Source organism: Pholcus phalangioides, unplaced genomic scaffold (assembly GCF_987345545.1).
Source record: "Pholcus phalangioides strain wild (caught in Gottingen) unplaced genomic scaffold, Ppha-v1.0 ptg000004l_1, whole genome shotgun sequence".
Lineage (NCBI taxonomy): Eukaryota > Metazoa > Arthropoda > Arachnida > Araneae > Pholcidae > Pholcus > Pholcus phalangioides.
The window spans coordinates 18,417,039-18,440,898 of NW_028301597.1; the positions used below are offsets into that span (position 1 = coordinate 18,417,039).

Genomic DNA, 23,860 nt, shown 5'->3' on the forward strand with positions numbered 1-23,860 from the left:
GTAAACTAATCTGAAGAAAACATTTTAGATCATAAATAAATTTACCATATAAGAAATTACATTTTATGTGAAAAAGTATAAACTAAAATAATTAACTAAAAATTCATACAAATTAATAAAATCTCTTAATCTCGAAAAAGACAAATTTTTATCGTTTACAAACATTAAAAACGGGTACTATACCGATTGCAAGTCGACCAATAGAAATCAAACATAAGGGAAGTATCCAGTTTCTGCTCAAACTTTAGAATGAATTGTTTTTGAACTGCATATGATAGAATTGACGATGAGCCTTGAATACTTTCAGAGAAATGACTGAAAAGAGGAGATCTCGTCACAGATTGCAATCTTTTCAACTGGCGAGAAGTGACCAGGAAATATTTCTGCATAAAGGAAAGTAACATTAAGTTCAGAATAGTTTGATTTTTTAATCAAGAAGACATTGAACATTGAAGGACTGGACATACACTGCTTCCCATCTCAAAGAGATATCGAAGCTTTCCCTGAAAATGGGTGTATCCGGAAATTTATTAGTTTATGTGAAAATAACAAACAACGATATACATATATACAATAAAGAATCTGGAGTAAAAATTGTGATCATAGCATCATCCACACATAATCAGTCCGTAATCATAATAGTCTTTATGTAAATAATCAAAGAATAATTTTGCCTTGAATGGTGTAGAATCTGGAATTTAGTTTATCCAATCTAGAATATACCAATCTCATCAATCAAGCTGTAATAAGATATAAACTAACGTCCATATGACCGGCACCTCCATTTCATTCACACCCGCCAGAAAAGGATGAAACAGTAGACACTTGTCTTCTTGGGCGTAAATTATATTGAATATTAGGTGTCGGTGAAACACACAACTGATGCTTTTCAAGTTATGCCGCAAGTTATACTTTTTAATAAGTAACCGTGTTACCTCTCTTGTTGGCTCATAAGACGGGTCCTCTGAGCGCGAATGTCATCCCCTTGATCCCATAGCTCGCGTCTTATTGTGGATTTGATGTAGGTTACGGTCTAGGAATCGAATCAACTTCTGCAAACGTTGGAAGTTCAGAGGGCTGTCTAGAATTCTTATCTCCCAAGCCAGCATTCTGGACTCTGGCAGTTGGCCAAAGTGGAAGTCTCTCGTCTGAGGACAAGTGGTGATGCAGTGCCATAGGGAAACATTTGAACCATAGATGCATACGCTGTTACTAGAACATTTAAAATGCAGAAGATACACCGGAAAAGGGCCATGCTCTGTGATAGCGATTGTTTTCTCTCTAGGCCATATTAATCAAGACAATAAAATTGATACCAAACAGTCAGCCAATTTCAGTAATTGATATAATAGTATTTTTAAAAATATGTTATATGTTTCTAGGGACAACTCAATTGAGACATATCACGTATATACATTCCCGATTTTCTTTTTAATTCAGTGAAAAAAAACCATAAAACGAATGCTTAAAAAAATGAACCATCATTTTTTAGATTACGGTTGCATAGACCCACAGACCAAATGTGGCCTGAGAAGGGCATTTGAAAAAAAAAACAATCAATACACACATGATAAACATCGCAATTTGTGACCCATGAACATAGCCATTTCACATATCTGGCCTGCAAGTTGGAAAGGTAGGTCATGAACCTTTGGTTTCAAACCTTTGCAAAGTGGGCAACAGAAGGAGGGGCGAATAAACTTTTGGAAGTGTGATAAATTCAAATTATTCATTTATTTAAATTATATAGTATGCTTCTTTTGTAAAAAAGGTATTAATAACATGGGAGAAAACTTTATCTATTAAATGGTGGTATTGAAAACTAGTTATTCTTCTTTACATGCATTTCATTGAAAAATAATACCTGAATCAGGTAATATAAACCACAGATGGGAACCAAAAATGCTAGAAATAGTGGTGTCGTATATGCAATGACTATCGCTGTTCCTAGTGCAGTAAAAAAACATGACAACCAACCATCGAGTTGCTGTGCGAGACCTGAATCAATATCATCTACATCTCGACCAAACCTGGAAAGAATAGAATTCATAATAAAAATTAAATATCTTCATAGCAATCAACAAATAGTGATTATATATAAGATCTTGACAAATCCCAGGACCCAGATTTCCCAAATAGCCTCCGATGTGAATCTACATGAACTCTATTCACTACGATCGTAGTGTTCCTGGAAGGTACGGAAGTGGTGAGGACTTTGAATGGCTCCACCGCCTAGATCAGTGGTGCGCAAACTGTGGGTTGTGACCCCTCGGGTCACGTCAATGAGCTGGGAGGGTTGCGAGAAATTCTCCAAACTAAAAACTTCCAAATAAAAAATTCATTTTTATTTTAAAATATGTTAAAATTAAAGAATGTCTTTATTCAGCTGAACTAATTACCATGTATCATACAATGTAATTTCATCAAATTCTACTTGCACAATAATAATCAATATATCTGCTCCGTCATGGTAGAATCACAAATGTGCAATGTCTTAGCAAAAAACGTAGGAAATGACATTTGAATGTTTGCTCTACCCATGTACTCTGTGGAAGTTATTTTCCTAAAATGTTTTGTAACATGTGTTTGAATAGGGACACATATTCGCATTTGAGGCACACCTTAAGGCGCGTATACACCAGCGTGCAGATTGTGCAATGCAAGTGTTCGCAATCAGTTGTCCAGTAATTTGTATGGCCTACAACAATAAATTATTCAATCATTACACTTCACTCATTCACTCATAGTTAGAAAAACTGGTGGCAGATGACAGCACTAACATAACAAGCATTACACAAAAACAAACTTCACGTCAGGTTTCACTACATGTACACACACATTCCAACATTTACCAATTCGTTGGAGCAGCGGTTCTCAACCTTTTCTGACACCCGGAGCCCTTTTCAGCGTATAATTTCTATGTCGGAGCCCTGTTTAACTTGAGGAGCCCTTTTTAGTATATTATTTATATGGCAGTATCCTTTAGGCCTCTTTTTTGTTTGTTTATCTAATTTATTTTATTATCCTCGAGTGGCCGCGGAGCACCAGTTGAGAACTGCTGCGTTAGAGGTTCCGCAGAGAAATATGGGCGAGGTGCATGTGTAGTTTAATAGTAGTAATATGTACGGTGTTGCAAATGATTAATGAATTATTCTTGATCTGTTTGAACCGGTCCATTAGATAGCAAAACAAGGTATCCAAACATCTGATATAACAAAAGAAAATTTGCACATTCATGCTTCTGGCATGCAGCGGACAATATTGAGTTAGTACTTCTACTGTATATTTCATGTAAATTACAAACCCAGAATGGACTGATAAGTAATATGTGAATATACGGGAGGGGAGGGATGTGTCTACATTTTATGAATAAATTTTGTTAATGGTTGATTTCAAATGCAAATGTAGAATCATTTTGAAATCAGATGATTCTTTCTTAATCATCTTTCTTAGAATAGTAATCTTACTTTTAGTAAAAATATTTTGTTACTTGCTCTATTTAACATGTCTTGGAACTTTGAACAAGAATTTTTATTTCAGTTATATGCATAGTTTGTGTAATTTCGATTTCAAAATTATATATAAATAGCAATTACCTATTGACAACCCTTCCTAGGGGTGTGGTGTCGAAAAAAGACATTGGAGACCTCATGATGGAATCTAACATGCTTTTATGAAACAACTTCGAAGCCCTAGCAGCTCCAATGGCCAGAGAAAACACACCAAACAGTAGTATCAAACCTACACAGTGAAAAAAAAACACAAAATTTTCATCCATATCATAAATTGCTCACAAAAATAGGAACTGAAGTTTTCTTTTGAATGAGGGTAAAGGTACAAAAAAAAAAAATTAATAAATTTTCAAATAATAACAAGAGTTGATATAACTGAATTGTCTGCTTCAAGGGAGGAACCAAAAAAATGGCAAAAAATTACTTTTTTTTACTCTACTAAAGTATCTCTAAGCTTTGCTATTCAAATTAGTGGAATAAACTACAAAAATCAGTCCCTAAAAGGCAGATTTAGGACCTTGAAAAAAGCGTAAGAATTAAGAAGGCAATTATTACTGGACTTATTTCCTTCTTCAACCTCATAATTGTGTAAAGAGAAAGAAGTTAGGGCATTGTGTTTGCTTCTGCACAGAACTTGCTGTTGCCAAAAATCCCTGAGCAGAAAATGTTTACCCTCTCAAAGTTTTGGATCTACATATTTTGTGTCCATGACAAAACTGATTCAGCTAAATTTTACACACATCATGAAGACCCTGCAAAGTGAAGTCCTGATGATGTTCGCAGTCTTTTGTGGATGAAAATTCAACAAATGAGCCCTACTGTGAAAGAGCTACATGTTTTCAGTGATGCATGCTGGGGAGAGGGGGCAAAATCGGAGAATAATCTTTTGTTCATTTTCTACTAGCTTTAGCATCAGCCGGTCGCTTTCAGAAAATACCCCAGTACTTCCCATTCATGATCATTCGTTTTTGCAGTGTGACAGGAACTTTGGAACATCAAAAAGAAAAATAATCAAGGCAAACTGAATATACACAACTGAAGAATAAAATGAAATGATCAGAAAAGCGAAAAACACTGTGACAAACATTTTGTCTGAAAACATACTGGACTTTAAAAATTGTTGGGGCCCAAATAATTCAAAAAAGTGCACTAAATCCATTAATACAACAGACTTCGATTTTGAGATATTGACATCTAGGGTATGCTTCTTCAAGTCCAGGTTACGCAACTGCTTGCAAGTTTATTGATGGCCTTGTCAAAAAAGTTTCTGGCTGCAAAAACCAAGAGCTGTTGTGCCATTTCCCCCACGGATCATGCTTACAATTCCAAACTACCAGACATTTTCAAAAAGTTGCAAGATCTCAAAAAAACTCGTCCCTTACATTCCGGACGACAAGAAATCATTCTACGATGTCATGGCAGCTTGGCCTACAACTTTTCACCACGATTGACTTTGTTGTTTCAGTTTCATTCTATTTTAAAATTTTGTCTCAGGCATTTAATTTTTCACTTCTGTGCTATAAAACTAAACAAAATGTACTTTTATTTACATTTTAGAAGTCATTCATTATTTCTATCCAGCTGAAACTTCATATAAGTTTAATACCTTCGCTTACAAGTGAATTGGCAAGAAATTCTGGTGCTCTCTATTTCACTAATCGGCAATAAATATAGTAACCTTGTCCTAGCCTAACCTCACGTTAGAAAAAGGGAAGGAAAAACCAAAATGAAAGAGTTAGACAGTATAATAGACAGGGTGATAAGAACGTAGGTAAAAAGTTACGATTTCTTTTCACCTTCATCCTGCCTGTTCGCTTTCACTCTTATAAGAAAAATGCATCATATGTGAGGAAAAAAAATCACTATCAGGATATACAAAAAACAAAAGGGAAAAACTGTAAGGTTACAACAAAGCTTCGGGATGAACAGAAGAAAGGGAAAAAACAGAGTGAACGCTTGTTTGAATTCATTCTACTGGCGGTTGGATGCAATATTATGTCCTCTGATCGTAAATTGGTTAAAAAAATAAATCCAGCAACTTTTTTCAATTCTATACATATTCCTGGGTAGATATACATTGTTTTCAAATTACTATGTACCCAAATAGGGTTCTGAAATTCCAATAGAAATTTGGTAATTACTAAATGATTAAATGAAAACTCTACCACTTAAAAAAAAGTATATCTCTGAAAAACTTGATTTTTGGACATATCTCCTTAACCTGTTGCCTTTCAGTGTCCTCATTTGAGGACAAGGAGGATTTGACTTTGTATAATGTTTTAGCCTTGCAGCTAGACAGTGTATATTTTAGTATATATAGAAGACATCTCTACCCAGATATTGGCATCAAAAATTCTGGAGAAGCCATTTCTGGTTTAGAAATGAATTTTTGAAGTGTGTGTATTCTATTATCTCGTGGGTACTTTTGTTTTCCCCCTTGTATTATCGACATTATATTATTTTCATGCAAGTGATTCTTTTGTAATTAATTATTTAGATTGCAGTTTAATGTGAATAACTAACATAATTCAAATTCATATCACCAACTTTTTTTTTCTAATATGTCATATTTTGCTATCCTCAAATCAGGACACTTGTCATTCAGTATCACACTTCCTGTTAATACATTTGAAAAATCTCATGGAATATTCTCAATTGGTACAATTTCAACAAAATATCCCAATATCGAAAAGGAATTCAAAACGCATTAAGGTGTGGGTGCTAACAGGTTAAACCTAAGCATTCAATTAGAAAAAAAATTCAAATAAACTATTTATTATCAAACTAAAAATCTTATCTATTAAAAACCATCAATGAAAAAGTCATTAGTAAAAAACTTAAAAATCCACGATCACTTATATAATATCATCGACTGAAAAAAAGTAAGGAAAATTCAGTTCGAGAGTGATCTTAATAGATCAGGTGACAAAATACTGAAAACAAACAAAATGAACTATTCCTTATTTGAAGTTTTATTTTGCTGTTTTATTGTGATAAAAATTAAGGTTGATTAAATTGAGATGTACAGTTTAAAGTCTGTTGATGACATCCTAAACAGCAGCAAAAAATATCTCGTGCTAGAATTAAAAATCAGACTTTTCAATTCGTGAAGAATGAATATGAAATACATTTATCTGTCAGAAAACATGTGTTCATTCAAATTACATGTTTTTTAGAATTTATGCATTTTATGAGCTTACTTCTTGGGCGACAACTGAATGGATACTATTAGAATCACACTGTTTGCTTTTTCAAAAGATTATAGACTTAGATCTTAATATTTTCAGTCAGTGGTTTCAAGAACCGCTTCTGATCATAAATAGGCACACAAATCAATATCTCCTCCACGACGCCCCTGACGCATTAAAAAAAAAAAAAGATTCACTTTAAAAACTTTCAGAAATATTTATATACAGTGAAACCTAAGATGGACACTGTATAAAACAGAAACTTGTCGTGAACTAAATAAAAAGACAATCCCATGGATGATTAGTGGTTTGATGTGCACCTTTATAAAATGGAAATCTGTCTAAAACGGAATATTATCCCAGTCTCTTAATATTGTTTTGTACAAGTTCTACAGTACAATATAGGCACTGTATATATTATGTGTAATGTACACTTTGTATATAATCGTTGAATTCGGTGGAGGGGGGACAAACTCATGCTTCCGGCACTACTAAGTCAATAGTAGATTACCTATGGTGATAGACTGGAGTTGAACTCTGTTTGAACAAATGAATAAATGTACAATATATGCCTATTTGTTCAACAAAAACTTCAATAATCCATGTCTAAACTCACATTGACTTAAGCCTAATGCAGCATAAACACCAAGTCTTTTATTTGTCAGTGGTATATCTTGAGAACCATCTGGAAGAGTAGGATCACCACTCCACTTACTCAACCAAACATTACTGCCAATCTAAATGAGAAAGTTAGAATGAGATACTGCTCAGCATACTGAACACTTTTCAAATTTTCATTGCAAATAAGTAAAACAATGAATAAACCAACAAGCAACTAAAGACATATTCTTTAAAAATATTTTCAGTTCTATCAAGCACACAAATTCAATATAAATAATGCAGTGAATTGATTTCCTTCGAGGAAATTATTTCACTCAATTTTATATCAGAGCAACAGCCTTTCAACTGCATGCATTTCATTTAAAATAAAAGAGATATGCACAATATAATTTCATGCAATACACATCATAAAAGTGGCAAGTAACATGTATTTGATGCTTCCGAGAGGATAAAAATACCTATAGATATATGCATTGCACTCAAGTTTAAAATTGCACCAAACTACACTAGCAATACAGTAAAAGACAATCTCGATTTAACGAGTGATTTGCAAGTGATTGTCAAAGAGCTAATGTTACAAAAAAACTGCTTATAATGAGAAATCTGTTATAAAACCTTTTTTCCCGTGATTGTGAGCTGTCGTTTTATAATGGACTTCTACTGTAGTTCTATGAACGTACTCCGAATCACTCATATATATTGAATGAAACTTCCCCATAGGAAATAATGGAAACTGATGATTCGTTCCATAATTCATAGTTCATTTATATAAAAATGACGTTTAATCAATAATTACAATAACACCATAAATAAACATAAAATACAATGTTTGCAAATGAATGACTCTAAATGAAGAGAGGAGGAATATAGACTTATGGGAGGACTTATGGACTCATTATCTGTATAATTATTCTTTTCACAAGACTTGAAAACGGAACCAATGCAATGACACTTGATTTTGCCTTCTTTTGAGGATTAACTACATGGAAATTAGAAACTGCATCATCGTTGGACGGACAGATTCATTGCTCGCAGACTACTACAGCTTTACACATAAGTAATTCTTTTTTAAAAACGTTCTAGCAAACAATTTTGCTCGGCTCCCACATTTTACATATCCTTATGCAATCTCATTTCAAGGAAGGGACTCCTCATTTCTCTTTTCTACTTCCTCAAATGAGACACTGTCATAAGCCCTTGCTGTTGCGATCCATCAGTTCGTCTGTGGTATGTTCCTCCTCTTGTATGCTCCAGTTCTTGAATGTTGTTCGCTTTCACCTCCAGTCTCATGGTCTTATCACAGGACACAATTGCTGCAACAACTGGTGGCTCCTGTTCATGGGATAACCCCTTAAAAAGTCATATTCAATAATGCAATCAGCCCCCCAATTTTCTCCAAGCAGAACTGAGGGTTCTCTCTTGGTGACCCCGATCTCAATCAATATTGATTATCTTGAGGCAGCCCAGGATGTGGAAATCATTTTTCCAAAACTATCAGAGTTTAAGGATTGTTCCATGTCACCCACAATTCTACAGTACGTGTGTAGGTGAAAATGAAAAACCATCAACTTAGTTGTGTTTGAAGCTAAATAAACAAAACACAAAATTCTTTTCCAAACAGAAAAACTTGTCAGTTTATCAAATCAAATTTTTTGTCCAAAATGTTTGCTCATTCGGCAAAAAATGTCATCTAATAATATGCAAATGCAAACTTTTCATTCACCAATAACAGAATCATAAGGAATGAAAAATGTTGTTAGTCACATTTTTTTTTAGAAAAGTTTACAATTTGTCTACTTCCATCTGTACATTTTTAACAATTTTTTTGTTACATCTCAGGAAAAAAAATCTAGAGATGATGAGCAGCAGTCTGCACTAAGTAATTCAGATTTCTTTTAACGTATAACCCAGGGTATACGTAGGATGTTATGGTATGTGCAATGCTCTCTCTCTCTCTCTCTTTTCTGGTGGTACAATTTTCAATTGAATGCTGCATTTTGTTATGGTGTAGAAGCATTGTAAATATTCTTATTAGTTTTATACTTATGCAATGTACTTTAAATATTTGTAACTTCTGCAACACATTACACTAACTTTTTACATAAGAATATTAAATTCTGAATAGCATAACAGGGAATAAAAACTGAAACTTATAGGAGAGATTGTGTCAATACTCACTGCAAAACATTCACTGCCAAAGTATCCAATGATTGTAACTACCAGGAATGATAAGCCCATGTTTCTTCCATAACTCAATAAAGCTTCCATTTTCACCTAAAAAAATGTTTTAAAATTTAGAGGAATTTAAAAAATATTGCTGTTGCATTGTAATTGTCAGTAAAATTTACAAAAAAAGGCACCTTTCCAATTTCCATTTTTTCATCTTCTATGAGTGCTCCCTCTACTACATTGATGGAATGTATAGAACCCTTTCTGATCTTTGGCAATGACTCCTCACTGAACTGTCTGTCAAACGAAGGCAAAAAACCTGCTCCTTCATCGCTATACATAAATAAAAAAAACAGTCATATCTTTCTTGTGTATGCGTATTTTGTGTTTTTAACTCATTTGTTATTTCATATTTTGATTTTTGTATATTTTGTCATTTTTGCTGTTTGACTTCCAAAGCTTGTTTCTCGCAAAAATGTCGGGGGAACTGATGGTGATTTTTTGCCTATTAGGCTTACCATCATTAGAAACATTTTTGCAGTTTGGAGCAATGTGGGGGGGGGGGGGTTCCCCCTTGAGAACGACCTCATTGATCCATATTCTTCCTTTTTACAATTTTTCAATAACTTCTCATCTTTCACCTTTTCATAATATTTAATTTCGGGTTATGTGTATAAAGCAGCCTTTTGTGGCGCGATACACTAACTTTTGAAATTTTTCATTGAAATCTGTTTTGGAAAAGTTTTCATTGAAAGCCGATTTAATTTTCTCTTTGATGCATACTATATGTATATGTGTGTGTGTCTTCTACTTATGAAAATACTAACTTTTTTTCACTACATGCAGCAAAATATAAATTCACCACTTTCTGGTGCATTCTCCTATTGAGAAAATTAATAAAAATGTGCAATAGAGAATTTCAAATAAGGTAGAAAAAAGCTCAACCACGAGGTAAGTAGAAATAAGCCACCATGTGAGAAAATAAGACAGAACAGTAAGCAAAAAGTTTCCAGTGATGGCACTAGTTTGGTGCCGACTTCTATGCATGTAGAAGTGCCACAAAAATACCAACGTTTTATCTTTAAGCCATCTATGTTTCATACCCTTACTTCTCTAAACATCAAAGGTCATGGTGTTTAGAGAAGAAAACCTTCGCTGATGTCTAACACACTCATGGCGGATTTTGTCCATTTCTTGGCAAAAAAAAAAAAAAATAGAGAAACTGGGGAGCCTAGCTGAATTCATCATTGTAATGAACCGAATGATATTTGCCGTTCGTTGTAATGGATAAAAAAAAAACATGGTAGACATATGGAAATATTTGGGGTCTGTGGTACAGGTTGTTATAAAATGGAATGGTCATTATAACTAGTGTCAACTGCATCTGCCCTTACACAGATGCTGCCTTATTTCACATTTTTGATTGCTATAAAATATTAGTAGCTACTGGTCTTTTTTACAAGGATAAAATAATGGAAAAAATCTCACCCAATTGATGTTTCCTCGGAATTTACATTTGTCTTGACATGTGTAAATTCTTGAATAAGTTCTGCAAACAAGCCAGAACGCTCCATTAATTCGTCATAAGTACCAGTTTCTTCAATTTTACCATCTCTCAGGGTATAAATGAAATCAGCTTGGTGAAGGTAGGAAATATTATGGGTTACAAGTATCCGAGTCTACAGATAATGAAAATTTATATATAATTGAATTAAGAGAGGCAATTCTTAAAATGTATGTATATATAAACTATAAATTTTATTTGAAAATATATATCCATCACATCACCGATAATTAACATACAAAATGAGATGAAAATTATATGAATTATATCATAGACTTTGTGCATATAGATATGTATTTGTGCAAGGTAATTTATTTTCCAAGACATGAATTTCTACTCATAAAATCTCAGACATTTGTCATGAAGGAAGTAATCACTGCCACTCACTTTTTGCTTTAGTAAACCATTTTTTCCTATAACATGGTCGAAAATGTGCTTTCCAACGTGAGCATCCACAGCACTCAGGGGATCATCCAATAAATATATATCCGCATCATGATATATAGCACGAGCTAAGCTTATTCTTTGTTTCTGTCCTCCACTCAAATTAATGCCCTGGATTTAAAAAAAAAGAAAGAATACTTATAAATTAAACACCTTGATAATTCATGACATTAACAATGATTCATTTAAAGAAAAAAAAAGTTTAAATTGTTTCAAGCTGAAATTAATGAAAAAGTATAAATTTAAAAATATATATACAGTATGTCCCAGTTTTACGGGATATTCCGATTTTTTTTGCCAGTGAATGTGCTGTCCCGAGAGCACTTTTAGGGACACTTGTTAAGGTTTTCTACATGATATTGGCTTTTAACAATATTTATTATATTTTTAAGTACTATATAAATATTGTCTTTTTCCATATACTTTGATGTTCTTTATGCGAGATGGAAGTGTAGTGAGATGTATGCTCCTTGATTGTTGTGTACAGGGTGATTAAGAAAGAACCATCTGATTTTAAAGTGATTCTACACTTGAAATCTACCATTAATAACATTGTTTATAAAACAGACATTATCGCCTCCCCTTATATTCAAATATTACTTACCATTCCATGTTTTCAATTTAAAAAAAATATACAATTTTGAAATCGGGTGATCCTCTCCGATTCACTCTGTATAAGTATTAACTTGATGTATTGGTAATTGTACAAGTAGAATTTGATTCTTAATTGGACGTTTTTATCTTGGTGAATCTCTGGCAACTCTCCCACCCAGTTCTTTAACTTGACCCTGTGGTCGCGACCCACACTTTGGGTGCCACAGCAGTACACTCGATAATCTGGCCCATCCAGTAATCTGGTGTTCTTTAAGCTGGTTTTCTTCGAGCATAGAAGAGGAAAACATGCCACTGTATGTCAGTGCGCAGAAATTTATATTATTTAAATGGGCATTTTCATTGACTTCCAATAATCTGGCAATTTTGATATCTGGCACACTCTGGTCTGATATGTGCCTGATTAGCGAGAGTCTACTGTATAGCTCTCAAACAACCTTTAACATCAATCATAAAAAAACAACATACTATACTTTAACATGTATAAGGTGCTTCCCTCCCCCAATTTTTAGATATAAAACAATATTTTCCATTAACCATAGAAATCATTAAATTCCTCATCACTCTCATTTAACAACAAACATAACACAGTTTGATAAAATTATAATGAAATAGTGGAAGCTGAGTCACTTTCTCATTGTAAATTGCAAAAAATTATGTGTGTGATTAATTTGTTAATATGTATGTCATTCGAATGAAATTGAACAAACAAATTGAACCAAAAAATTATCAAAAATAAATGCCAACCAAACAACCCAAAAAATTCTTTACCTGCTGATAAAGGAAATATAGTCAGCAGCAAAAGTTTATTCGAAATTAATGGTCAAAAAATTTATCAAAGTTCCACCATGTTAAGAGATAGGCGTATTCTACATGGCCCTTTGCTTGTTTCAGCAATTATCATACGTATTTATGCTTGGAACTCGCAACATTTTTTATCTATTTCGGTAGATCATTTTCAATTTCGACAAGCACTGGTGCTCTGAAAATGTGTTTTTTTGTTGTTTTTTTTTTGGGGGGAGGGTCAATTCCATTTTTATTTCTTTTTTATTTGTGTTTTTTCCTTATTTTTTCATCATTTCTATAGGGAACAACAGATTTTTGATTTGTCTTTGTTTTGCTAGAGCAGGAGATACACTCTCAAATCAGTCTTCAGGTGAAACATTGCTGCAGCTTGATGTTGCAGTCAAGAAGATTTTTTAGTTTTGGATTCTAATCCAGAATCCTAAATCTTTAGTATTTGGATTTTTTTAGTTTTTATCCCCCCCTAATTTATAATCAACCTTCCTTCTGGTTACCTAATTCCAGGAGTAAGAAAGGGAGTAAGTTTTGCAACACTCTCATCAAAAACTAAGCATGTTGAAAACATGTTTTCAGAAATAATAGAACTCTCTGCATTGAAACACGTGGTAAAGTGAGAATAATTTTTAATTAGATATGTCTTACAAAAACAGAGCCAAGAGAAAGGCATTCGTTAAAAACACCTTTTTCCCTGAATAAATCTAATTTGTGAAGTATTTTTTCCAATTATAATTGATTCTAAAAAAAATTCCTGTGATGACTACATTCTTCTCAGCTTTTTCAACACATCTGATTATGTGCTTAACAACTAGTTGCCACCTATATTTTCCAAATTTTGCAAATGAAAAAAAAAAAGGAAAATTTTCATTTTTGGCTATAAACTATTGATAAAAATATTTAAAATTACAAACAAAGATGAAATATGAAAGTATACTGGTTCTAAAAATATGTTATTTAAAAAAGTTATCATTCCAAAATTTGAAAAATGGCTGAGGATAGCTAGAAGGACCTCTATATGTCAGCTTTTCCCTATTCATAAACAAAGTAATAGAAGAAATAACTTCAAAAATTTGTCAATTTTTTTTCAAAGTAGAACACCACCAAAATTCAAAACATACTTTTTCTCCTATTTCAATGTTGTCTCCACCAGGTAGAATATCTAAATCTGATTTCAGAGAACAAGCGTCAAGTACTTGGTTGTATCTTCTCCTGTCCATAGGCTTAACAAAACGGATGTTATCTTTCAGGCTTTTGTTCATCACCCATGCTTGCTGAGGAACATATGCATAACTGCCCTGTTGGAATATTTTTTTTTTAAATAAAACCATAGTATCAGTTAAACTCAATTCAATGTAGTGAATCAAAACTTTTCAGACCCAGCATCAGACAATTTTCTTTTTCATTCTAATAGAATGATCGCTCAGAAATTTTAAAAATTTCAACTGACTATTAAAAGATTAAAAACATTTTCTCCAATAACATTTTGCTATTTCAAGAAAATTCTTTCTTAATGAAACTACTAAACAGATATAAATTCAGAAATAACTGCAATGCACTAAAATCCTTTGTCTTGAAAATGCTTTCATCGTTCAAAGGGGAATATACAGGTGATTATTATCACTTTTTTATTTGACAAATTTCCTGCCTAACTTACAAAGAACAGTTATAACTTGCATAAATGATGAATGACAAAAAATATTAATATAGGTTTTGAATTTACTTTAGCGTCAATACAGCCATTGAGCTTGTACATTTCACCAAGTATTGCTGATAACAAAGACGACTTCCCAGATCCAACAGGTCCAATAACAGCTATCAAAGTCCCCTTTTTAGCATGAAAATCAATGTCTTTCAAATTTGGTTCTTCATTTCGTTCCCAAGCAAATGATGCTCCTTTAACTGAAACCGCTTCTCCTAAAAACATTTACGCACGAAAACCATAAGTAATTCAAAAAATGAAAATGATCAACTTGGATATACGAGAAACTTCAGTTTTTAATAATATTTCACATAAGGGAGAATAACTGGAGTTATTATATTTGTTTAAATATACATGCTGTCAAAAAAATTAAAAAATTGAATATTTTAAGCAATAAGCCAAAGAAAACTTCAACATATTTTCAGCTCCACAAATGCTGTTATTACAAATTCATGAAATGTTCATTGCTTGAACATACCATCATCAGGTTTCGATCCAATAACTTCATCAATTTCCTCTGAACTAAGAAATTTGCCAATTCTTTTTAATGAAACTGAAAGCTGTAAAAAAGCAAAACTGTTTGACTATGTCCATTTAAAAATAATGAAAATTTCTTTCTTCAATTCTCTAAATGTTTTATATTTTAAATATTTCAAATCATGTACAAAACTTTAGTTCAAATATGAATTAATGCAATAATAGAAACTTGAATGTGTGTGTTCATAATTACCTGTACCAAATCAGAGGTTAACAAAGGTATATCCATCACAGCATATCTGAGAATATTCAAGAGATTTAAAGAAACAAAAATGATTCTTGCATCTAGTACATTCTTGCTTCCGATCATGGTATACGTGGTAAAAGATACAACAGCTATCTGAAAAAAAAAATTTTAACTACTTTGCAATGTACATCCAATAATATAGATTTATAAAAATTCTATGTGCGCCTGATAAAAATTTAGGGTAGGCTGTGTCATAGACACTGCAAGTTTTGAAGCGAATATGTTTGCTACACATTAAATCACATGGTAGACACTGACAAAACTAAATTGGTTTCATCTGGTTTGTCTTTCGAATAGCCAGAAAATGATAGCAATGTTTTCTATATTTTCATTGCAAACTTATTGAGATACAGAGTAAAACAATTCAGTTACGAACACAAAGCAGATGAGTTATTAAAATATGCAGTAGCATCATTAGATTTTTCTTAATAATGCCTATCAGACAATATCATTGGCTTTTGTTTGTGTTGCAAACATATCAAGATACAGTTCAAAACAATTTCATTATAAAAGGAGGCCACGTGTCTGGTGCCCAGACAGGGAGAAGCATCAAAACCAGCAAAGTATCATTGGATTTGTACTGGTGAAATCTACCCACAGACAAAAACTAATATATTCTGAATACTCGAGATTCAGTCTTTAAATCTCAAGGATTGAGATAGAAGTCTTTAAAGGATTTCATCATAACCTCTTCGCAATGGCATCCACTATCGTCAGACATATTCACATTAAAAAAAAATTCTTTTTTTTGTTCCGAATATTTATTGATATAAATATCATTGATAGATCACTGGCATTCACTACGAGTGCATACAAGCAAGATGGAGTTAACCCTATATCTACCACATTAAGAAAACAAGAATAAGAAAATTATAAATAAAAATGTAAATTATTTGGTAAGTTACGTTTTTCTGATTAAAGACAAAAAAATACTGTTTTTATTAGTACACAAAAAATTATATAATCTGATACTTTGAAGTACCGTCAGTAGATAAATGGTTAAAAAGAAAAGCAAGTACGGGAGTAAAAAATCCTTTGCCTGATATACACTGAAGAGCCAAAAAAACTGTTGCACCTGCCTAATATCGTGTAGGGTCCCCCGTGAGCACGCAGAAGTGCTGCAACACGACGTGGCATGGACTCGACTAATGTCTGAAGTAGTGCTGGAGGTAATTGACACCATGAATCCTGCTGGGCTGTCCATAAATCCGTAGGAGTAAGAGGGGGTGGAGATCTCTTCTGAACAGCACGTTTCAAGGCATCCCAGATATGTTCAATAATGTTCATGTCTGGGGATTTTGGTGGCCAGCGAAAGTGTCTAAAGTCAGAAGAGTGTTCCTGGAGCCACTTTGTAGCAATTCTGGACGTGTGGGGTGTCGCATTGTCCTGCTAAAATTGTCCAAGTCCGTCGGAATGCACAATGGACATGAATGGGTGCAGGTGATCAGACAGGATGCTTACGTACCTGTCACCCATCAGAGTCGTATCTAGACATATCAGGGACCCCATATCACGCAAACTGCACACGCCCCATACCATCACAGAGCCTCCACCAGCTGGAACAGTCCCCTGTTGACATGTAGGGTCCATGAGGTTGTCTCCATACACGTCCATCAGCTCGAAGCAATTGGAACCGAGACTCGTCAGACCAGGCAATGTGTTTCCAGTCCTCAACAGTCCAATGTCGGTGTTGTCGGGCCCAGGCGAGGCGTAAAGCTTTGTGTTGTGCAGTCATCAAGGGTACATGAGTGGGCCTTCGGCTCCGAAAGCCCATATCAATGTTTCGTTGAATGGTTCGCACCGCTGACACTTATGAAGGCCCAGCATTGAAATCTGCAGCAATTTGCGGAAGGGTTGCACGTCTGTCACGTTTAATGATTCTCGTCAGTCGTCGTTGGTCCCGTTCTTGCATGATCTTTTTCCGGCCGCAGCGATGTCGTAGATTTAATTTTTTAACGGATTCCCAATATTCACGGTACACTCGTGAAATGGTCGTATGTGAAAATCTAAATTTCATCGCTACCTCGGAGATGCTATGTCCCATCTCTCGTGCGCCGACTATAACACCACGTTCAAACTCACTTAAATCTCGATAACCTGCCATTGCAGCAGCAGTAACCGATCTAACAACTATGCCAGACACTTGTTGTGTTATATAGGCGTTGTCGACCGCAGTGCCGTACTCTGATTGGTTCCATATCTCTTTATTTGCATACGCATGCCTCCACCAGTTTTTTTGGCTCTTCAGTTTACTAACACAATAAAGAAACCAATGTTAAAGGTAAATAACAAGAATCAGAATTCTGCACGCATTTTGTGTTACAACAGGTGCCGTTCTCAGAGGATATATAACTATAACCACACTTCGCTGACCTCACTTGGCTGGTTGCCATGAGATCCCCGTCAGACTCACAGCGGAATCAAACGATTTCCTCTAAATATGACACCAATAGTATGTTGAGAGACGTCAGTAGTAAGGAGTTCATGATCTTTAGTTTCTTCTTTATTGTTTTTAGGAAAAACAAGAACCTCAAAAACTTATAGACTGGAATTAAAAAAGACTGCCATTTTTTTCAAAAATTGTTTTTTCCGGCAAAATATAATGTAAGTTCCACTGCCAATGCAGTGAAATAAGGCTGAAAGTTCTCTAACAATCGGTCAGTTTCTTGTAGCTCCCACTAGGTAGCGCCTGATGTCATCAATTGATTTTATTACATTGACTTCCCTTGGAATTTACATTTCGGCACAGTCCTTTTACATTCCAGTCTTCAATTATGAAAAAAATAATATAATGCAAAGAACTATACGTATGATGTAAATATAGTATTGTAACAGGCAAGCTGTTGACAAGGACGTACAGTAATACTATTATTCGCGAGACACGTGAGCATTAAGTTTGTAACGAGAGATGGAGACATTCTCGAGGAGTTTGATTTTAACCTTCATGACGGAGGGCTGTCAGTTTCGCATGTTAACGTATAGTTGTTCTGTACTAATGTGGAATAAAGGAATGTTCCATGTTCGCCGCTTCATATACACCACACCGATCGTCACAATATTTAATAATGAAACTAGCAAATTAGTTTTAAATGCAAATTGTGTTTTCTAATGTGCATAATAACTTAGTTATTAATTATTTATAATTGGAATTATAAAAAAATTTAACTAAACATAGTTGATGAATGATGAGTAATAACTGTATATGATAGTGTACGCTGCTGAATTGCTTTTTGATGATTCACAATACAGGGAAAACAAGTATTTTCTTTTTACGAGTATCTCGCTGATACATATAGGTATATTTCCCAATATTTTGGACAGTTTAAGGGTGAAAAACCAAATTAAATAAAATGCATTGTCAAAAGATGTTCCTCTCTTTTGAGAGAAGTCCTTGCTTGCAATAAAACAAACATCAGACATATAACTTTCAATAACAAAAATAATTGTATTAAAATAAAATAAGGCAAATTAACTTTTAACACCAACTTTGAACACTCAACAATAATGTCATCAATATTACAAATGCTGACAAATAACTAACAAATGCAAAAAATAAGCTTATTGGTTGCATTTGTGTGGGCTTGCATGTAACCTATAAGCTTTATTGGTTGCATTCTCCAAATTTTATAAAAAAAACTATTGTAAAACATTTGCAGTGTAGACCCAGCCTTGGTAAAATATTATTTGATGTTTTAAAAACAAGTAATCAATGACAGAACAAAACATATTATGATCAAATTTATAACTGCAGAAAAACTCAAAAATTATTCTTTACCATGAATGGTGAACAACTCCAAACAAATGAACAAAACGAAAAACATAATTGGTAGATTCGAATCAAATTAACTTCTTTTTGTCTGATATCTGCAATCTTCTTCATAAAAGGGATTTCCCAGGCGTAAAACTTCAGCACCTTCACATGAATGGGATATATAAAATTATAATGTACAATTTAAAATAATAAAAAATATAGTATGCATACGAATCTTATTTCTTATTTAGATCACATATCCTGTGAAAAAAAATTGTTTTCCAGCAATAATGACATTAGATTTGCATTTTTTTTTTTTTTTTTCAGAATTAGTTAACGTCCACCAGAGATTTTTCTGAAATATTTTTTCCTCCAGGTTTAAACTGATTTGAAATAAATTAAGGGATGAAAAATAATATTCCACAGTAACAGCTATTCCATTCATAAAATATCTTTTACAGAACAAATAGAGTTTGCATGGTGCTATACTTCAATCTCAAACAGTTTTCACATACTGTGTATCAAACTTTACATATAGACAACATTACTAAAACAACTATTTATCAGAATGCAGTAACTTAAATTCACAAGTTAAAATTACATATAAAAATAGCATATATAGGGATATATCTCCATATAACGATACCTTGCAGTTCAAGAAAAAATATTGTTGTAGAGGACTTATTGTTATACCTAGAGGCAGCAGTTTAACATTTGTGAGTAGAGACATTTGTGAACAAGACTTGAAAAAATATGCTTGTAGAAAGGGGGGGGGTTTATAGTTATATTAAGTATCATTGTAATGAGGTTACACACACACACAGGGTGATTATAATGAAACTGACACTACTCAGACTCGTACATTCGCCAGAGCAGCATTTCATATTGAAAATCTTTGTATATACATTGTAAGGACCATTGGGGGGGGGGGAGAGACAATAAAACTGCAATTAAAAAATTAAACTTTTCTACCAGTTGGTCCACATGAACTCTTTTTTTAATTGTACTTTTCTTTTCCCCACGGTTCATAGTTCATATAGCCTATATACCAAGTTTCTGTGAAATATATCTACCAGAATTGGCACTACATAGGTCTGAATGTATAGTGTCAATATAATTATAACCACTTTTTATGTATATGTGTGTATATATGCACAGGGTGGTCATTAAATAACTTTGCCTATATATACGAGTCCTTAGTGGCCGCTAAAATTAACGAATGTGAATTAAATTTGAGATATAGGTGTTTCAGAGTATGCTTTTGAGAATTGAGTACAGAAACAAAAACCTAGCTCTCGAGCAGTTAGTTCTAGCAACAAAATTTTGAAAAATTCAAATGGCAACACTCACTTTTAGGCATTGCAAAGTGATTGACACAATAAAAAGCCATAAACAGTGTTGGAACGTTACCTGGATCCCCATAAACGTCGCCGCTAAACGGTGTTGGAACGTTACCTGGATCCCCATAAACGTCGCCACTAAACGCAGACAATGAAACATGTGGAAACAATCAATGCATATCACATTTCTACCACTGGATCACATTTCTACCCTCTCTGGGGGGGGGGGGGTTATCCTATGTTTGCGTGTTTATGGAGCTACAAGTTATTAACCTAATGCCATTCATGTGGGTTTTTTTTTTTAGCTGCGCGAATCACTTAGCAATGCACAAAAGTGTGTGTTATTTGATTTCATTATGTTACTATAACCATGACCGCAAGAGCTAGGTTTTTGTTCTTCTCATTCTCCAGTGCATAGTCTGAAACACGCCTATATCTTAAATTTCATTTGCATCTGTTGATTTTTGCAGCCGCTAGCTAGGCACTCATGTGAGCGCAAAGTTATTTTGTAACCACCCTGTATACATATACATACATAGATGAAATTATTGAAAGAGATTCATATCAAATGATATTAAACAAAAATAAAAGTTATTTTTCTAGCGCTCACTTTTATTCCATTAAGAATCTCTGTAAGGAACTTCAAACGAGAATCTTTGGTTTTCATCTGCTTTGTCTGAAAAAATAGAAATGCTTTATCATTTTTTTAGAGCCTACAGCAAAAAGAATAGCAGTCTTAAAAAGATATCTATAAGAGAAGAGACAGTAAGTCGTAAACGGAATATGCAATAAACCCCCTTCCTCCCGATTATCCAAACTAATATGAACTGGACATAACTCAGATTACTGAAACCTCTATAATCCGACCTTACAGAGTTTCAGACTTAAATGAAGCCATAAACAGTGGAAATTACATTTAGTGCAGTTATTGTACAGTTCAATAAAATGATCAAATGAATATGGGTACAGTTACATGAAATACTGCTATACATTCAGTTTACAAAATTTCAAACACTATACATAGTACATTAAAAAATGAGTCTTTCGATGTCTTCTGTCATCGAGCAATAAATACTAGGGGAAACACCAAGCTTTATTTGCATTATAATTGTCTTTTAGATAATTTCTTTCCAGTATTATCGAATAAACAGAACCGCAGCCATGAAATTTATTTCTGGTCTCCCAACAGTATGTTTTCTTAGTCAATCTGCTTAGTCATAATTTCATATTTTTAAAATGAGTCAGCAGACTTGCAAAACAATCAAAATTATCAATTAATATACTATTTCCTGGAAAAAGACTTTCTGGATATTACGCAAAAGCATACTTTGGAAAGAAAAATTGGTTGTCTCCTCCGAAAATCAATTCTGGGGCCTCTTGCAGACCAGACAAGTGCACTAACTAATACAACAGAGATAGAACTTTTAAATGTGTCAAACTATTAATGCATATTACAAGGAATGCAAAGTTGTGTGTCTGGTGTATCAGTGTGTTGCCTGGTTTGCAAGGGATCCCAGGTTCAATTCCTGGAGGAGAGAGAGAGGCAACTTTTCTTTCCAAAATAAGCTTTGACATAATATCCAGAAAGTTTTTATTTTTAGATGTGTTGTAGGCTGACAAAGAACTTCTCTTTTATATTCTATCTTTTCTCAATTCCATGGCTATATGGACTTTTCTGGAAAGTAATTTTTGCTTAACTTGTTCAGCTGTTTGGAATCTGCTGAGCAGTAACTGTGGAATCCTAGTAACTGGGAGAGTCAGAAGCCAAACGAAATCGTCACATATCTGTTGGGGAAAAGCATATAAAGAAAAAATATGTGACTTTTCTATGTGGATCCTTTGCTATAAATATCTCAGAATAATGTTTACAAGGAGCATATGTGCGATAAGTGATATTAATCCATTCTTTTAGTTCAACTCTTGAAGAATGAGAAAGAAAAACTTTTTAGAGAATGGTCTCGATGTTATAGTGAAAAGCTACAAAAATTTAAACTCGCGGTAACTGAATATTTCCTCTATTTTTAACATTACCTTTTTGGCAATCACCATTATAAGCCGTGCTCACAGTATCAAACTTCGGTCCAACCCTGATCTAACGACATCATTTATTTCCCAGATTTCTGGTGTTATAATGAGTTTGGCGCTATATTTTGCGATTCACTGTTTAACACGTGCGAGGTCAAGAATTGAGAGATTTATTCAATGAAAACTTCTGGCGCTAAGCGTGTTTGGTGCGGCATTGGGGGGGGGGGCTATAACAGGGATTCGACTGTATGTGATACAATGAATATTACATAAAACCTTGAAAATAAAATAGAATATTGATGTCTATTGCTTACTTGAATTTTAGTTGCTTTTCTTATAACAACTGTATTCAGAACTAAGAGCACACAAATCAGGAGAACTCCAGCTAAGCAAGATGGTCCAAGATATTGCCACAACAGGAACAAGGTGACTATTATTCTAACGGGAGATCCGAATGTAAAGGGAAAGTAGTAGCATAAATTTTCTATTTTCTTTATGTCCACAGATAGGATGCTGACTATCTCTCCACAGGTAAAGCCTTTTCTTGAAGAACTGGAAAGCTTCAGGGACTGTAAAGACCACAAATAAACTTTTAAAAAAATCTCAAATTATATTTCTTGTTTTTATTTCCTAAAACTAAATATCTTTAGTCCATTTGACATCATCTCAACCTAAGTATTTCAGTTCAAAGTTCAAACCCTAAAATGAAATGTTGTTTCTCATTACATACAATAATCTTTTCAACTTATAAGTCCTTTTTACATGAAGAATTAAAAAAAAAAAAAAAAAAAAAAAAAAAAAAAAAATGATATTTTTGTTTTTCTCTTAAAGAATTATGGGAGGAAAGGGCATAAAACCCAAAAACCTTCCGGTTGTTGTAACTCTTTTCTCCCTCTGTTCTTTTTTCTATGGGGGAAAAAGTTTGCAAGCAGGTTTGTATCCATCAAACCAACCCCCTATTCATGTGCAATCTGCAACATGTAAATCTATATACAGGGTGCGTAGCAAACAGGACAAAAATATAGATATTTATTTTGATTTCCAAAACGCATTCGATCTCGTCCAACATGGTAAACTCTTGAAGCGTTTACACGAGATTGGGAGAAACTTGCTAAATTGGATAGAATCGTGGTTAAGAGATAGGTAACAACGGGTTATGGTGGACAAGAAATTCTCTGATTGGACTGACATCACAAGTGGAGTCTCAAGGAAGTGTCCTTAGTCCCCCCCCCCCCTCCCTCCCATACTTTTTTCACTTTTTGTCGATAAACTTGATAAGGGTATAGATGGGATTGTCGAGTCGGGAATTAAAGTGATAGGAAGTTGCTACAGGTCAACCTAAACAGGATT

At 33.8% G+C, this 23,860-nt stretch overlaps 1 protein-coding gene across 1 annotated transcript in view; it reads right to left on the reverse strand.

The window, feature by feature from the left end:
* Positions 1-23,860, reverse strand: part of LOC149086695 (ATP-binding cassette sub-family C member 1-like) — a 53,681-nt gene that overhangs the window by 6,549 nt on the left and 23,272 nt on the right. The window contains exons 11-25 of the mRNA XM_089231051.1: positions 22,825-23,079; positions 21,096-21,161; positions 19,170-19,307; positions 15,341-15,487; positions 15,089-15,170; positions 14,632-14,825; positions 14,030-14,206; positions 11,442-11,609; positions 10,979-11,169; positions 9,682-9,823; positions 9,500-9,595; positions 7,317-7,437; positions 3,597-3,741; positions 1,865-2,030; positions 184-383 (exon numbers count right to left, since the gene is read on the reverse strand). Of these exons, the coding sequence (XP_089087177.1) occupies positions 184-383; positions 1,865-2,030; positions 3,597-3,741; positions 7,317-7,437; positions 9,500-9,595; positions 9,682-9,823; positions 10,979-11,169; positions 11,442-11,609; positions 14,030-14,206; positions 14,632-14,825; positions 15,089-15,170; positions 15,341-15,487; positions 19,170-19,307; positions 21,096-21,161; positions 22,825-23,079 (2,288 nt within the window). The remainder of the gene's footprint in view (positions 1-183; positions 384-1,864; positions 2,031-3,596; positions 3,742-7,316; positions 7,438-9,499; positions 9,596-9,681; positions 9,824-10,978; positions 11,170-11,441; positions 11,610-14,029; positions 14,207-14,631; positions 14,826-15,088; positions 15,171-15,340; positions 15,488-19,169; positions 19,308-21,095; positions 21,162-22,824; positions 23,080-23,860) is intronic.